The following is an 18,733-nucleotide window of genomic DNA, read 5'->3' on the forward strand; positions in this document are numbered from 1 at the left end:
TAATTATAGATTTAAAGTGATCTGGACATCCAAGTTTGCCAAGTATTTTCTATAGAAAGGCCCTATTTACAGTATCAAAAGCCTTTGTTAAATCATTACTTCATCTATTGAGGGCGAAGAATCTAAGGAGCCAATGATAGGTCTTTGTTGCATAGTATCAATCACTGTTTCATCCACAACTGACTCATGGTTTAGGAGTTCAGAGAAGTTTGATCCAGCGACCTGTGATTTCTGTTGATTTAGTAAACAGGGTGGAAGACTCCTTGGAAAGCAGACGAGCTGATGTGGAGCTCTTAGGTCCATAAGCTTGCTTTATAAGATGGTAAAGCTTCTTACTGTCATTTGCATGAGCAGCAACCTGAACATCACGAGCAAGATCCTCCCACTAAGCGTTCTGCATCTTCCTGAGAGATTGCTGCAGTAGTGATTTTACACTGTTATAGACTTCGCTGCACAGTAGACAGTTCTCTGTGTAGCAATACACTGTGAGCATGGCACTTTACCACCAATAGTCGCTGAACTTCAGCATCATTCTCGTCAAACCTGTCTCTGTGTCTGGCAGTAACATATCCCAGAGTTTTGGCTGCACATTGTAGAACGTGGTCTCGAAAATCCTCCCATGCTGCAGCAGTTTCAATGCTGGACAAGTGAGTCTGAAGTTCTTTCCTAACCACAACATCATATACCTTGTGGACATTTAGACGGCGAGGGATTCTGACTGGTCCTCTTCTCTCTTTTACTCTAATTACCATTCGGAACTTTGCTCACACTAGACTGTGGTCTGTCCAGCATTCCGATCCATGGAAGGACTTGATGTTACAAATGTCATAAATGTCGCGCTTGCGGATGATGATATAATCCAGCAAGTGCCAAACTTTGGACCTTGGATGCATCCATGTTGTTGTGTGATCACCTTTGTGCATAAAATGAGTGCTTGCAATGTAAAGTCCATGTTCTTCGCAAAGCTTCAGTAGCATGAGACCATTGCTATTCATTTTCCCTACTCCAAAATGTCCTAGAGAGTTCCATGTTTGCCAGTCTGTTCCAACTCTGGCATTAAAATCCCCCAGTAGAATGACTTTATCAGAATTGGGGATTTTTCTAAGTATGGCTCTCAGATGGGTATAAAACATTGTTTTATCTTCATCACAGCTAGTCAAAGTAGGTGCATAGGCACTTATTAGAGTAGCAAACCGCTTACCTTTCAAGTGCAACTGTAGTGTCATTATACATTCATTTATAGGAACAGGGAGCTCTTCCAGCTTCTTAAGGATATCAGATCAGACTGCAAAACCAACACCAGCCTCTCTGCGCTCCTCCTTCTGCCTTCCTTTCCAAAAAAAGGTGTATCCACCCCCTACTTCCTCAAGCTGACCATCACCTTCTATACGAGTCTCTGAGAGTGCAGCTATATCAATTTTATAATGGTTCAGCTCACGAGCAACAAGTGCAATGCGTCTTTCAGGCCTACAATCACTCTTGTTGTGCAACAGAGTGTGCACATTCCAACATGAAATGTTTAAGTTCCGTCCAGATTTTATAAATAAAAGACTCTTTGTTTTTCGATCACAGGGTGGATATCCGTCAGTCGCGCTAAACTGACCAGATATGGAACGACAGGCAATTTTTGGTTCACCTTTTCTAGAACCTCCCCGGTCTCCGGGTGAGCAGTGCCCTCTCCAAATGGAGCTGCTAAGACACCCATGCAGCAACCGAATCCTACCGCTGTCTTGGGCAACAAAGAGACGACTTTATATCTAGCATGGGCCGCCTACGTGCAGGTCGCTGACTACATGCTTCCAACCCATCAAGTCTGCATGCTTCGCCACCTTCCCATCGCCGCAGGACTTCCGAATAAAAAATATATATAAATATATACTAAAAATGAAGAAAATATATACTAAAAATAAGATAATCTATATCTATAAAAGAGAGGATGTGTGTGTGTGTGTGTGTGTACGTGAATGTAGCTTATGCACGTCCACAAATTAGCAAGCATGTCGCTCCAATTTTAGGAGGACATTGTTCATGACCCTATCTGTGTTTCTGTCAACTTTTTCTCTCAGAGGCACCCGCGTATAGCTGTAAAAATCGATAAACTTTTACCAATTTTGAAGTTTGACATGGCGAAGTCAAATATGTGCGTACGCGCGTGAAGGAGAGAGAGAGCAAGAAGAGAGAGAAAGAAAGAAAGAAAGAGAGGGAGAAAGAAAGAAAGAGAGAGAGAAAGAAAGAGAAAGAAAGAAAGAAATAGTATGTTTGTGACAACGGGAGAAACAGTGTTTGCCAAGCGTCTAAAAAAAAAAATGAAAAAGTGGAAGAGGGAGACAAAGCGGCTAAGGAAAAAAAATTCTCTCACCAAGACAGTGTCTAACAAAAACAAAAAAAAAAGGAACGAACAAGTGGAAGGGGGAGACAGTGTATTACGAAAGAAAATGTAGCTAAGGAAGACAGAGTAAAATGCATTTTTTTTCTTAAACATGAGATATAGTTTCAATTGTAAGATGTTTTTGAAAGACACTATATTCTATAATAAGATTATATATACTTTCTCACATAACAATTAAAATATATTTATTTTAAATCATTTATTTATTTTAAATCGTTCATCTTTCTCCCCCCTCTCACTCTCACACATACGCACATATACTACTTTGGGAGCGAAACAGTTTTGTTTATATTTCACAACTATGAAACAAAAATGTATGTAACAATTTGTCAGTCACCCCAACCCACCCCAACCCGTTTTTCGGACCACAAAAACGGTTTGGTAATTTTTCAGATTAACACCCGCACGATTTCCACTAGGGTGTTACGGTTAGGATTAAGATTAGGGTTAGGGTTACGGTTTTAGGGTCAGAGTTAGGGTTAGGGTTAGAGTTAACCTAGAAGGGAGAGGCCCCTTATTTTTTGGTTAAGGTTGTTGGTAAGCTTTCCTAAGTTACTCCAATCCAGATCCCCAATGCAAACCTTCAGATCAACCTTCTCCTATGCAGATCTCTAATGCAACATTTAAAAAAAGAGTCAATGAGTGAAATTAACCAATAAACTGATTCTTTATGGGATTTCCCAATCAAATTGCCAGCAAACCATTTTCAGCCAAACCAATTTCAACGGATTTCGCTCAAATCTGATGTCGATGTTACTTATTTTGGTTTAAAATAAAGCACTTAATCAAATAATAATCCTAGCTTAATCCGAGCAGCACTGGGCTATACAGCTAGTTATACACTAAAAATAAGATAAATATATATAGGGAAAAAAACCCACACATGTCGAGCAGAGGTCAGCAATGCCTGTGGTGAGTTTTAGGTCCAATGAGGCTTGTACAACACCTTATAGACCCTCTCCACTTTATTGACATTATCCAGAGACAAGCTGAAGCAAGATGTCTGGTGCCAATATAAGTTGCAGGCTCAGGGATGTGGGAGCGCCGTGATCTCTAGCACAAACCAAAGATCTCCAAAATGTCCAATGCCATTCCCTGCATATTTGGTTTTATATCAGAGTGACCTTCTAGAGACATGCTTCAACAAAAGCTGAGGGGCGCCTCACTCCCAGTGGTCTTTCAGCACGCCAGACACCATCCCGGAATTTCTGCGTACCCGTGCTATTGCTAGATAGTTGTTGAGCCTGCACTAGGTCCATCCGAGCTTTCAACAGGTCTTGTTTTTAATCCTGCTGGGTTTCTAGCAACCCTCCTCACCAGGGTAGCCTGGTGGGGGTGCCAGTTTAGTCGCCGGCAACCCGACCATGCAACAGGTTGTACTGGATTACATGTTACCAGTAGCACTTATGAGAGCCTCATACATGACCTAACATACATACATATATACATATATATGTCATTATGAGGATATAAAAGCCTCTTATAGGAATGGTTCCATCCAAGTTTCACTGGTTTAATATATTATAGTGTTAAGAGATATCTCTTAAATAAATATATTATAAATATCAAATTAAGTAAGAAAATGGAAAGATTTAAAGGATATGAATTAATTTATTAATTAACATGGCCTGCAATTGTTTCAATTAACATTCATTGCAAATTACAAAACATATGTAATAAAATAAGTTTGCCTTTTGAAAATTTTGAGTGAAATATCATCAGAGTGAAAGGACATTAAGGAAGTTACATGTAGATCAGTTGAGATATTCCAACAAACTAAGTATATGAAAGTATGTTTAGTTATTTATACCATAACTATATATATATATATATATATATATATATATATATATATATATATATACCATAACTATATATATATATATATATATATATATATATATATATATATATATATATGTATATGTATATATATAATTATGGTATATTCTCATAATGCAGGGAACCAGTTGCATAATCAAGTACCTGCACACCTGGAGAATTACGCTGCCTCAAAACAATTGTATTGATTAAAAAATAAATGTTCAATTCTACCCCTTCTTGTTGACTCCAATTTTCTCAATTATATATATATATATATATATATATATATATTCTAAAGTGTAACCATAGGAGAAAGGTAACAAGAAAAGAGAGAGATGAAAAAATGTGTGGTGTAAGTGTGTGTGTGTGTGTGCACATATATGTATGCGTATATATGCATATATGTGTGTATGTGTGTGTGTGTGTGTATATATATATATATATATATATATATATATATATACACATATATATATATACTAGCTGACATACCCGGTAATTCCCGGGAAAGTGGGGCTTATCTCTTGGTTCTATTCTCATAATTGTTTCGCTAATCCAGTAACAACAATACAAAGTATGTAGCCCTGAAAACGGTTTTTGTACCTTTATTGAGAATACTGAACTGTCTTGCACAGGATCTTGTCTTTAGGAATTCCCCATAAGTTATGAATACTCAAATTGTGAAGTCAGTTATGTAATAACATGATATTAATTACCAGATAGTAAGAATTCAAATAAAGTAGTCCCAAAAGTAGCTTTAATACATTCCTAGAGTATATAGAACTTAGGAGGAAATACTAATAAGGTATAATACTAAAACTGTGAAGATTGTTATGTAATAACAGGCTAATCAGCTATGAGATAATAACAATTCAAAGTAAATAACTCTGAAAAAAGCTTTTGTGTGTTCACAGAGAATATCACCCTCAGCGGTGCTAGTGTTGGTATATTCGTGAATAAATCGCTAACTGAAACAAGTGGATCTATTGTTTAGGAAAATACTATTTACTTGTTTAAGCATTGTACTGGATAAATGGCAAAAAAAAACTCAAATAGTTCACACAACTAAGAAATAAGTATACTCAATTTGATTTATATGAAATAATTTACGAACATGAATGGGTTATTTCCCTTGGCTATATATAAGGATCCCTTTCAGGATCGTTGGTTTGTCCGTCTCTGTGCAAAATAACTCAAAAAGATGTAAACGGTATTTAATGAAACTTGCAGGAAAAGTTGGTAATGACACAAGGAAATTTTAGTAGTGATCCGGGAATTTTTATGGATTCTTGAAGGATTTTTCATTTGTTATATTTACTTTACATGAAGTATTACGTTACATTCTTTGATTATCTCCCTTGAAAACACGTTCATTGTTTCAGCGTAACCTATGGTGGCGTTGCTGTTTCCAAAGTTTATTTTCGTTTCCCTATTAGTAATTTTACTTGCATTGTGTGTTATCACTCAAGCTTCAGGTAATTGTTTCTTTTTAGTTGTATGGTGAAACTAGTTTGCTGTTGTCATTGATGTATTATAACTGCTTCAGATGATTCCTGTTTTTAAAGTTTTTTTTTTTTAAATCATATGATTGTGTTATTTTTTTTAACCCCGCCAAGGAGGTTATGTTTTTGCTGGCATTGGTTTGGGAAATTTGGCGATTTTCAGCATGCGTGTATATGGGTGGAAATGAGCTGCTTGGCGGAGGTCTGTGCTCTCCAAGTGCTTTTCTAGTTTCATGTTAGGTATGTTATTAAACACACACACACATCTACACATACATATACATATGTAATGGTATGTTATTAAACACACACACATGTCTAGACATACATATATATCTATGTGACGGTTGACATGCATGAATGTATGGCTGTGTGTGGCTGTCTTACTACATGTATGTGAGGGCTGGTCAGTGTCAATATGAAATTTTATTTTCATTTCGATTAAAGCACTATAACATTTCATAGAGATAATCTTTCTATTGTCAACAGGACATCTTATACCACGACAACAATGACATCACATTTTGCATATGACTGTGTATCTGTCTGTGAGTGTATGTGTGTAAGTGTATGAGTGTGTATATGTCTCATAGGTATGTTATTAAACATACATACATCTACACATACATATACATATATAACGACTGAATGTATGTCTCCGTGTGGCTATCTTAGTATATATATATGTGAGTGTATATTAGGAATATTTTATACCACAACAACAACAATGATAACATCACATTTTGTATATGAGTGTACATCTGTCTGTGAGTGTATGAATGTGTATGTGTCTGTGAGTGTGTGTGTTTCCATGTTATATATGTTATTAAACACACACACACACACATCTAGATATACATATACACATGTGACGACTGACGTGTCTGAATGTATGTATGTGAGTATTAGAGGTGAAACTCTTGATAAAAACAATGAGGTGGCAAGTTCCAAAGTGTATATAAAAAAAATACACATTTACTGTTCCATTACCAGTTGGTAATTATCGCAGCAGTTGAAAGGTTGCAAGGTATTTACAATTACATATTTACCCTTACATCAAGAAATTTATATAATTCTTTGTCTCTCTGTACTAATTATTGTGGCATTTGCTGTTAAATTAGCAGTTCCATACATGTGCTTCTATTTCGTTCATTTGCTTATATTTAGTTAATTTACACTGTATACAAAAATACAGAGATACTATATTCATACCATGCAGTAAGCCATTATGCCTTATTTTTTCAAGTAATTCATCACTACATATTCTCATGTGACCGCATAGGCTCACTTTATGTTTCTTATTCTACAGTCACACCAGCAATCCAATGTCAACCCTTCACCTTCTGCAACATTTCAGCAGTTCACTTCCCTGTTGCCGTCTCCCATTGCAGTCCATTTTGAGAATGTACCCATTTACGTACACTATCTCCATTACACCTCCATTCATTTGACTATCAACCATACAATGAGTCATGTTAGATGCAGCGCTGACCACCTTAAAGGCATATATATCCAGTGACAGCTTTTCGATGGATTCAAAAATTACATACCCCACCCCCACTCCCAATTTTTCCATGATAGGTCAGGGCATGGAATCCTCCAAACAGATGTATTACTTGTCACTTGGCATTTTGTGGTTGAATACTTGCATACTTGAATACTGTTCTAATCTGCTTAGCTCCTCCTCTGCCTGATCTATCCTCTCTCTAAAAGTACTAAATCTCATCTCATCTAGGTTGTCCCATAGGATACCCACAAAAGTACTAAAAGAAAGCAATATTAAAAGCTTAACTGTCTGGAAATATTTTTATAAATTCATGTTCTAAGAAATTGCCTATAATTTTGACTTCTGAAGTTTATTGAATTTTTTTAACTCCAAATTTTCGCAGGAGTGGTTGTGTGGTAAGTAGCTTGCTCACCAACCACATGGATCTGGGTTCAGTCCCACTGCATGGCACCTTGGGCAAATGTCTTCTACTATAGCCTCGGGCCAACTAAAGCCTTGTGATTGGATTTGGTAGATGGAAACTGAAAGAAGCCCATTGTATATATGTATATGTGTATATATATATATATATATATATATATATATATATATATATATATATATATATATATATATGTGTGTGTGTGTGTGTGTGTGTGTGTGTGTGTGTGTGTGTGTGTGTGTGTGCTTGTGTCAGTGTTTGTCCCTCCAATATGCTGCATTAAAAATTTAAAAAATAAAATTACAACAGTATATACGCATACTAGACTATCTACAACATATATATATATATAGACATCAATATTTTTATCTTTAATGCAGTGTATATTTTATTTAATTTTAATGTGTTAATTCGAATATAATTAATTATTTACAATATGTATTTTGAACCTATTTTTCAATTTAAGGTTTACTTCGATTTTTTAAAAATAAGATGAATCTATATTAAATTCATTTGCTTTGTTCATTGCACACCCAAGACTGTTATTTGAAACGACCAATGAAACAGATCCATGTGTTTTAAATTTTATATTAGTTTTGATTGCATCGTCATTTCTTTCCCATTTCTAACAAAACTGTCCGATGAATGGGAACGTGAAACTCCGAGTAACAGTCTTTTGTTATATTTCTGCTGCTTTTAAATAAAGCATATTACTCTACCTCTGGTATTTGAGTACTCTTTTTTCCACCTTGTTGCACATTTATGTGCTTACTCTGGTATATATATATATATATATATATATATATATATATAGTTTTATTTTTTTACTTGTTTCAGGCATTTGACTGCGGCTATGCTGGAGTACCACCTTGAGGGGTTTTAGCCAAAAAATCGACCCCAGGACTTATTTTTTAAGCCTAGTACTCTAGTACTTATTCTATCAGTCTCTTTTGCTGAACTGCTAAGTTAAGGGACATAGATACACCAATACTAATTGTGAAGTGGTGATGGGGGGGAACAAATACAGACACAAAGACACACACACACACACACACACACACACACACACACACACATACACACACAGAGGCATATACATATATAAATATGCGACAAGCTTGTTTCAGTTTCTGTCTACCAAATCCACTCACAAGGCTTTGTTTGACTTGGGGCTATAGCAGAAAACACTTACCCAAGGCACCATGCAGTGGAACTGAACCCAGAATCATGTAGTTGGGAAGCAAGCTTCTTACCACACAGTCACACACAAACACACACACACACACACACACACATACATACATACATACAGACAGAGAGATAGATAAATAGCTAGCTAGCTAGATAGATAGATACATGCATACATACATACATACATATATTGAAAAATTGAACAAAAGAATGACAAAGGAAAATTTACACTTAAGACATGGACATAATCTTTCTTCACCAGTTATCATTTAAAAACCATCACAATTTCACACCTTTAACAATAATTTTGTCCTTTTCGGTGGCGTTAACAGCAAAACGTTGCTGGGAATAATGAGTGAGCATAGAGGATAGTGAACCCAATAATCATCATCATCATCATCGTTTAACGTCTGCTTTCCATGCTAGCATGGGTTGGACGATTTGACTGAGGACTGGTGAACCAGATGGCTCCAATCTGATTTGGCAGAGTTTCTATAGCTAGATGCCCTTCCTAACGCCAACTACTCCGAGAATGTAGTGGGTGCTTTTATGTGCCACTGGCACGAAGGTCAGTCAGGTGGTACTGGCAACGGCCACACTCAAAAGGCTGTTTTTTATGTGCCAGCGGCACTGACAACGACCTTGCACAAAAGATTTTCTAACATGCCACTGGTACAAGTGCTAGGAAGGTGATGCTGGTAACTATCACACTCAAATGGTTCTATTTACGTGCTACTGGCGCAGAAGCCAGACAGCTGCTCTGGCAACGATCACGCTTGGACGGTACTCTTAGCACTCCTCTGGTACAGGTGCCATCACAATTTCGCTTTCACTTGCCCCAACAGGTCTTTGCAAGCCGAGTTGTGTCCAATGAAGGAGACGTTGGCATGGGTGCCAGTCGTTGAATTTAGTTTGATTTCGATTTCACTTGCCTCAACAGGTCTTCGCAAGTGGGCTGGCTACACCCCTGGCAGAGGCCTTGGATTACAGTCTCACTTGGCTTGCCGGGTCTTCTCACACGCAGCATATTTCCAAAGGTCTCAGTCAGAAGTCATTGCGTCGGTGAGGCCTAATGTTCAAAGGTCGTGCTTCACCACCTCATCCTAGATCTTCCTGGGTCTACCTCTTCCACAGGTACACTCAACCGCTAGGGTGTGGCACTTTTTCACACAGCTATCCTCATCCATTCTCGCCACATGACCATACCAGTGCAATTGTCTCTCTTGCACACCACAACTGATGCTTCTTAGGTCCAACTTTTCTCTCAAGGTACTTACACTCAGTCGAGTATGCACTCTGACATTACACATCCATCAGAGCATACTGGCTTCATTCCTTGCGAGCTTATGCATGTTCTCAGCAGTCACAGCCCATGTTTCACTGCCATGTAGCATGGCTGTTCGTACACACGCGTCATACAGTCTGCCTTTTACTCTGAGTGAGAGACCCTTTGTCACCAGCAGAGGTAAGAGCTCTCTGAACTTTGCCCAGGCTATTCTTATTCTAGCAGCTACACTTTCAGTGCACCTTCCCCCACTACTAACTTGGTCACCTAGATAGCGGAAGCTATCAACTACTTCTAGTTTTTCTCCCTGGAATGTGGCAGAAGTTGTTTTCTGCATATTTTCAGTGGTTATTGATCCTGAACATCTGCCACATACAAAAACTAACTTCCCAGTTAATCTTCCTTTGATATTGCTGCACCAGTTGTGTGTCCATAGCTTGCACTGGGTACATCTTATAGAGTTTATACCTACGCCTTTTCTACAGATAAAGCAGGGCCATCTACATGAAGGGGTTTGTGCTTTGTCTACCTTCCTACTTATTAGTACTTTGGTTTTAGCTAGGTTGACTCTAAGGCCCTTCGATTCTAGTCCTTACTTCCACACCTGAAACTTTTCCTCTAGTACTGATAGTGACTCAGCAATTAGCACAAGGTCATCAGCAAAGAGGAGCTCCCAGCAATTCCTGTGTTATTGCCTGGAGGACTATGATAAATAGGAGAGGGCTGAGGACAGAACCTTGATGGACCCCTACCTCTACCCAGAATTCTTCACTGTACTCATTGTCAACCTTCACCTTACTGACAGCATCTCTGTACATGGCTCGCACAGCTCTCACTAACCATTCTTCTATTCCTAGTTTCCTCATTGACCACCAGATAAGGGATGGGGGACCCTGTCAAAGGCTTTCTCCATGTCAACGAAAGCCAGGTACAGAGGTTTATCCTTGGCTAGGTATTTCTCCTGAAGCTGTCTTACCAGAAATATAGTATCAGAGGTGTTTTTTCCTGGTACAAACCAAAACTGCATCTCATCTAAACTGACTTTCTCCCTAATTAGTTGGGTTATGACCCTCTCCGTGACTTGCATTAACTGATCTAACAACTTGATATCTCTGTAATTATTTGTATCTAAAGCGTTACCTTTACCTTTGTAGCAGTTGACTATGGTGCTGCTACACCAGTCATTGGGTATGACTCCTAATCATTGGGTTGGAAATAAAGAAGAAAGCGAGGAAGAGAAGTATGACCGAATACATCAACAGTCAAGCAAAAAAAGACAGTTGAAAGGAGAATGGGATGGTCACATGATATCAAGAGGAGAAAAGAGAGAGAGAAAACAAGTGGTGAAATACAGAGAAAAGGCTGAGGTAGAGATAGAAGCAAAGTAAAGGGAGAAAGGAGGGTAGATAGAAAGAAAGACAAACAGGAGATAAAAGAGATAGAGAGAAAGAAAGGCAGTGAAGGAGGGGTGCACAGAACAAGAGAGAAGGAGGGCAAATTGTAAAGTGAAAAGGGTAGACAGAAAAAGCAACAGATAGGTGAGGTGGTGAGAGAAGAGATAGATGGACAGGAAAAAGGAAAGTGTATGAGAGGGAAGGAAAGAGAGAGAGAGAAATGAGAAGAAAGAGAACTCATATCAAATATTGGTTTCAAATTTTGGTACAAGGCCCACAGTTTAAGGGGAGGGTCTAAGTCAATTATATCAACTGCAGTGCTCAACAGGTACTTATTTTATCGACCCCGGAAGGATGAAATGCAAAGTTGACCTCAACGAAATTTGAACTCAGAAGGTAAGGATGGGTGAAATGCCACTAAGTCTTTTGCTCAGTGTGCTACAACTATTACCTGTTGTATGGGATGGGTGGGTGGGGGCAATATGAGTAAGAACAAGGTGGGTGCATGGCATTACATTAAATAATAATAATATTCAAAAATTAAACAGCAGGACAAAAAAAGAACATAGAGAAAATTTACACACGAGACATGGACATGCTCTTTCCTCGTCAAACAAGTATATGTTACTGATAGATGTAAGGATGCAGTGGTTATTAGTATTGATAGTAGATTATTTAAAACTTTGAAGGCTAGTGTGATATATCAAATGAACAACCAGAAAGAAAAAAGTTATTTCTTACAAATTTTATTTATCCATTACAATTCATCATTAGGAACAGTAAACAGAGGCAGCAGTTACTAGTTGGCTGTTGTACAGTGGTAAGGGAATGATAGTAATGATAAGGCTAGCGTATTTTTGATACTATCTGTGCCAGATGTAAGTGCCGGGTGGAAGAAACAACATGTACCTTTGGTAGAGGTGCCAAATGAAAGACAGAAAATTCTGTTTGGGCTCTATATTTATACATGTTTGAAAGCTGGAAGTAGGATTGGCAAACAAAATAAAATGAATGTGTTTATCAGTGTTGGACAGAATTTAACCTATGATGCTCAGTTAAAGAATAGAACTTATCTAAGTATAAAAGCTGACTCTCATAAATTTCCAAGTTCAAATGCCAAGAACAATAGAAAAAAGCTTACAGAAAAATCTAGACTTAGGGATTGGGTTATGGCTAAGAATCCAGGAAATGAATTGTTTCATATATCATAATACAGGTACATAATCCCTTGTCCGGAACCTTTGGGGGCAGCTATGTTCTGAAATTCAGATTTTTCCAGATTTCAGAATAAAAGCCAGCTGCCCCAGATTGTAAACTAGACATCAAAACAGATGTCCTACTACTGTAACAAAACACATGTATACATACTCAGAATCAGTGGGGAAAATAAATAGTTGTAGAATAATATAGTGGCAAATGAACTAGTGAGCAAAATAAAACGGAGCTTTCCGTCAGTTACGACAACGCGGGTCCCAACTGATACAATCAATGGAACAGCTTGCTTGTGAGATTAACGTGCAAGTGGTTGAGCACTCCACAGACATGTGTACCCTTAGCATAGTTATCAGAGAGATTCAGTGTGACACATGTAAATATGTAGCTGTAGTTAAATTGTAGAACAGGGTCTGTCAGTGTCACCAATGTTGTCATCAGGTTGCAGGCAAATCTTTGATGGTGGACTTGGAATGGGATTCTCAAGTGATGAAGTAGCATTATAAGAGAGGGCATTTTTAAAGACTTCTTCAGGTGTCATCTGTCTCATTAGCATAGGTTTCTCTCTAAGCAATGTCTCTTTGAGTAAACTCCCATAATCTGTTGCTCACTTATAAATGCACATTGCTAAAGGCCAGCTATCAACTGATCACAAATTTTCACTATATTGTCTATAGGAATTTTTTCATTCTAATTTGTATTTAACACCATTTCAACAATTTCCCCATTACTCAAGGAATACACAACAAGTGCATCATTGTCATTGTTTAGCATTTCTTCAATGTCTGCTTCTTCTACATCACTTACACTTCTGCATGATAAACTTTTAGTGTAAGTTATGAGTTTTGATATCATCTTCTCATTAATGACACGAAATCCTCTGAACTCGTCTATAGGATCGTTTTCATCAAACATCATTACTGGCCACATTCTGTGCCAGGCATTTGTTACTGTTGATCTATCAACTTTATTCCAAGCATTCATGACTGAGTAAACGGCATCCTTAACAGTGAAATCTTTCAGATAGTCTTGCATTCTTACTCCTTTGTTGACTGCATCAAGCACACAGCTCATAAAGTTATTTTTATAGTTGTTCTTCATGGTGCATAAAATTCTTTGGTCATAAGGCTGTAAAAAAGATGTCACGTTGGGAGGCAAGTAAATGCCAAAAACATCACTTTTCACAAGAACTTTGGCAGGGGTGGTGGTGTGGAGCAGTTGTCCAGGAACAATAGAATTTTAGTTTTCTTCCTGTCTAGCTTGCCTGCAATGAGCTTGTGCCACTGGTACAAAGTGATTATTGAACCAGTCAGAAAATATTTCTCAGGTTACCCATGCTTTTTTGTTTGTGTAATAATGGACATGTAAATTAGCTAGGCTATTCAGACATCTTGGACGTTGGCTTTTTCCAATGACTGCCAACTTCACCTTGTGTGTGCCTGCCCCATTAACATATCCAAGAATAGTTAACCTTTTCAAAGCATCCTTAAAACCTATTGGTGCTGTCTCATCTGCCATTGTTAGGGTTTTTCTTGGAACATAACACCAGTATGAAACTATTTCATCAGCATTGTAAATTTGTTAAGGGGAAAGGTTTCCATCAAATACGATCTTGGCAAATTGGTGATGTAACTTTCTGCAGCTTTGTAATCAGCAAAAGCTTTTTCACCACAAATTTTCAGATATTTTACACCATGATGCTTCTTAAATTTTTGCAGCCAACCATCTGAATATTGATACTCTCCTTCAATGTTCAACTCTCTATGATATATTCTAGCTTGTTTCACAACCAACAAACCATTCAGTGGTATATGTTCCCTTCTTTGTTGTCGAATCCATTCTATCACCACACAATCAAGATCTTCATTTTTCGCCCTATGTAGTGTTTTCCTATTTTTCATTAGTTTTTGATCATCACTCTCACTATAGAACTTCAGTAATTTGTCTTTCTGTTTCTTTAAGTCATAAACTGTGCTAATTCCAACACCATATTCTCAAGTTTCTGTCGTAACTCCACTTTCTACGTTATTGATAACAATAAATGTTTCCTTTTCTTTTTCTCACTGTTATCCGTTGAGGTACCGGCAGTTCTTTTTGACATTTTCAGGGTAAATTATATACAAGTCACAAGAAACAACACAAAGACAGCAAACAGCAAATGGACATCTTCTCTCTACAAGTGTTGAGCCACAATTGACGCTTGGTGATAAGTGGTGGCTGACCTGTCAAGCATTGCTACCTCAGGTCTGAATGAGGTGGTTCACAGTAGTCAGCTGTTTGTGCACCAAACAACCTCTGTTATGATGTGCTCCATCCTTCACAAAAAAGCTCGGTTTTGGGGGCTTTCTGGATTTTAGATTTCCAGATAAAGGATTGTGTACCTGTAATAGTCTGATTCTACTCCCCATGACAAAGTTTTGAGGGTGTGTAGGACAAAGCCAGTCTCATCAGTCTCATTACATGCTAGGAGCAGGGTGAGAGTTGTAGCCTCACTCACCAGTCAGCCAGCCCAAAGGTTGGGGTGGGCTGCACCTCCATCTCCCTGTTCTGATTCATCTGATGACCTTGTGACCATTCAAATGACTTTCCCAACATCAAATGGAGTATTATTTACAGAGGTCCTCTTCATTCATCAAAAGTGAGGAAGAGACAACTCCTCCACAATTTGTTTTGCAAGTTTTGGTGGTGGAGAAAGCATACCATCGTCATCAACACTACATTTCATACAATAGCAATAATGGTTACCAGTTCTTTCATACTGCATATTTATTTCTAAAGGAGAAGAAAGTGTTGAATTATTTAATACCAAAATGCTCATCAATACCAAATACCAAAATAAAGAAGTGAGTCTGATAAAATATAAGGAAGGAAAGATTTGTTGATGCTCCACACATAAAACTGAAAAAGTCACTGTTGAAAAATCTTCATTTCTCAAAAATTCTAAGTTGAGATTCTATGACTATTTTTCTGACTTATTTATGGTCCAGAAAAATCTCCATAAATAACTCATCTGATATGGCAAGTCTTTCAGAAGCAACAGTGATACAGTGGTGTCAATACATGAGAGATATAGCAAGTCACCATCTTGTATGTAATCCCTACCAAACTGGAGAAGTTGGGCACATTGCTGAAATAGATGAATCTTTGATGTGCAAAAGGAAATATAATAGAGGCAGAATACCACAGGAGAGGTGGGTTTTTAGAGGATGGAACAGAGAAGACAAAATAAGATTTTTAGTGTTTGTGAATGAGTGTTCCTCTGAAACTCAGCCCGCCCTTATCAGAAAATATATAAAACCAGGAACAACTATCCATTCTGATTGTTGGAGTGGATACAATGGAATAACTAAAACTGATGTTGAACCACGGTATTAACTTTGTGCATACCAACTCAGTTGAATGTTACTGGAAAAATACAAAATGCAGATTCAAGAGTATGATGGGAGTACATAAAATCCACCCCTCCCCCGATTTACAGTTTACACATATTTATACCCGTGGAGGTTTTTTTATCGCGGGTGCCATTGAGTTGCGCATGTGCATGCATCCGTCTACTGACTAGCACAGGTGCACCCGTCCACTGACTAGCCAGGGGTGGGGGCTGGGGGCGACGGTTTCACTCTTCTTAAGTAGTACCCAATCGAGGCTTCGATTAGCTAAAAAATAATCTGGTGAAAATTTGAAAAACTTCGAGTGGTTGCAAGAAATTTAACAAGTATGATTAATAAAATAAGATAAGCAATAGTTTTCGATATATTTTTATAATGGCAAGACTTCTTTTTGTACTCCCCCCCAACATCCGTCTTTTGTTTAATTTTTTTTCTACACAACTCCCTGTTTTTAGCTACGGAGAAAACGAATCTCCAAAAAAAATTGGTAAAAAGTGGCATTTTGAAATCCCCCACCCCCACCCAATTTCTTCATTTCTAAATTTTTTCAGAATTTTTTTTTTCAAAATATGCAGAAAAATACGGAGATTATGATTCTGAAAAAACTTTCCAAAACTTTTTGACATTTTTTTTCAGAAATTTTTTTTTTTCAAAATATGTGCGCCGTGTTGGCGATCTTACGCTATGAATCCTAAATATCGGCCTTTTCCGTAAAAAGTGTCTTCGGCGATCTTTACCAAAGATCGGCCTTTTCCATAACACCCGCACGATTTTCACTACGGTGTTAGGGTTAGGGTTTTAGTGTCACGGTTAGAGTTTTAGGGTTACGGTTACGGTTAGGGACGGAATTCCCTAACCCTAATCCTAACTGTAAACCCTTCAAAAGAAATCGCGCTCTCTGTATCTCTTTCGCTTTTATGACGTCGTTTCCCTGTTTCTCTCCAACACTTTTTACGGAAAAGGCCGATCTTTAGTAAAGATCGCCGAAGACACTTTTTACGGAAAAGGCCGATATTTAGGACTCGTACCGTAAGATCGCCCCAGTATTTTAAAAAATCTAAGCTGTTAGAATATTTCTTTTATTTTTTTTGATTTCCAGTACTTCATGAAGGAAGAAATCAAGAACCACTGCCCTAAGCAAAACAATGAGGCCGAAGCACAGTGAATGAAAAACAATTCTTCCGCGAATGCTGAATGAGCTAAAACTAGAAAGTTCCCTCGAAAACCGACCGTTTGTGACGAGAACTGACCCCCATATCGAAAAAACAACTTCTAAAACTCTCGGTTAGCATTAATATTTTAAATGAAAAAGTAACATTAAGAATGAAACGATTTATTCATAACCAAACAGGTACATGAATCTTCGAAGTTTGAAGGACGTCACAGTTTAAGTAGCTGACATGTCGCGGTATCTTGAAATTTGTAGGAAAGTTCTTGCAATCGGTCGGAACTACAGGTAAAGTGGAATAAAATTAACGCACTAATATGTTTATTCAAAATAGTGGTAATCGCATACTTTAGCTTTTCTTTCCGTTTGGCAAAGTACAATTTTATGTAGGTATGTCAAACAAGCAAGTACACTTGTGTCGGGGTGGGGGGTACAACTCAGTAGTTATGCCCACTTGTGTAGGTATAACCAGATTTTAATGCTTAATTAGACGGGCGATAAATGTAAATTATACATGTGGTGCAGGTCGGGCATTGGCACAACATTTGTTTAAAATTATATCTTCTTTATTTGTTTAGGCATACACTCGTACACCCATTTGCTTCCTCCACACAAATACCAAGAAACAGAACACGTTCGCACAACACACCCATTAGCTTCCTCTTCCACTTCGATACGTCAAATAGATCAAGCACGCACACACATATACCGGAGTGTTTACAGTTGATAAGACTACACGTGCTCACGGTACACTATTTTTCCCAGCTAAATGCTAGATTCAAATTTTTTTCTACTAAATGCTTAGAAGAAATGCTAGATGCAGTCTTAAAAATGGATGTACAAACAAAGGGGAGACACTTAGCAATAAATATACGAGAATTGAAAAATGCGCACGTTCAAAAGGCTTACAGATTGTCATAATAAACCTTAAAAAGTATGGGACTAGCATTGTTGCTCAAAAATATTGGAATCGCTATATGTTGTGCATTTTGCGGTATCTTAAAACGAAAAGAGACTCGTGTGAATTATGTCACAATAATTATTAAATCGAGATTTTAATATAAAAATTTGAAAACGTACAAGATATGATCCTTAATTTCGAATAAGTAAATTCATTGTAATACTCTTCATACCAAAGTATATAAAAAACACTGCTTGCAAATTACCATAATAATAAAAAATAAAAAAACTGGATTTATGATGAAGTCGAATCTATATAACAGCTTTAACCTTTTTTACCTGGTTGGGTGGTTCTTCGTTTATTTGTTTTTAAGGTTATGGTTATTCGTGAGTAACTCGCAGGTTTTCTAACCAATACTCAAGAAATTATGTAAATCTGACTCGTAAAGTATTATTCAATATTTATTTACTTTATTAAATTCAAATTCAATTGTTTAAACAGTATGATAAATAAAACAGGAGTGCTCTCCCATAGTTTACTTTTTTTTTTA

At 37.5% G+C, this 18,733-nt stretch overlaps 1 protein-coding gene and 1 pseudogene across 1 annotated transcript in view; both read left to right on the forward strand.

Annotated features, from left to right (window-relative positions):
* Positions 1–6,705: 6,705 nt before the first annotated feature.
* LOC106873771 (oxaloacetate decarboxylase, mitochondrial) overlaps positions 6,706–18,733 on the forward strand; it is an 84,436-nt gene continuing 72,408 nt past the window's right edge. Inside the window, exons 1-2 of the mRNA XM_014921270.3 lie at positions 6,706–6,742; positions 17,214–17,570. Coding sequence (XP_014776756.1) covers positions 17,515–17,570 — 56 coding nt within the window. The 5' untranslated portion in view covers positions 6,706–6,742; positions 17,214–17,514. The remainder of the gene's footprint in view (positions 6,743–17,213; positions 17,571–18,733) is intronic.
* LOC149137139 (uncharacterized) lies at positions 15,324–16,287 on the forward strand (annotated as a pseudogene).

Source organism: Octopus bimaculoides, chromosome 2 (assembly GCF_046866305.1).
Source record: "Octopus bimaculoides isolate indiv1 chromosome 2, ASM4686630v1, whole genome shotgun sequence".
In the NCBI taxonomy this organism is placed as follows: domain Eukaryota; kingdom Metazoa; phylum Mollusca; class Cephalopoda; order Octopoda; family Octopodidae; genus Octopus; species Octopus bimaculoides.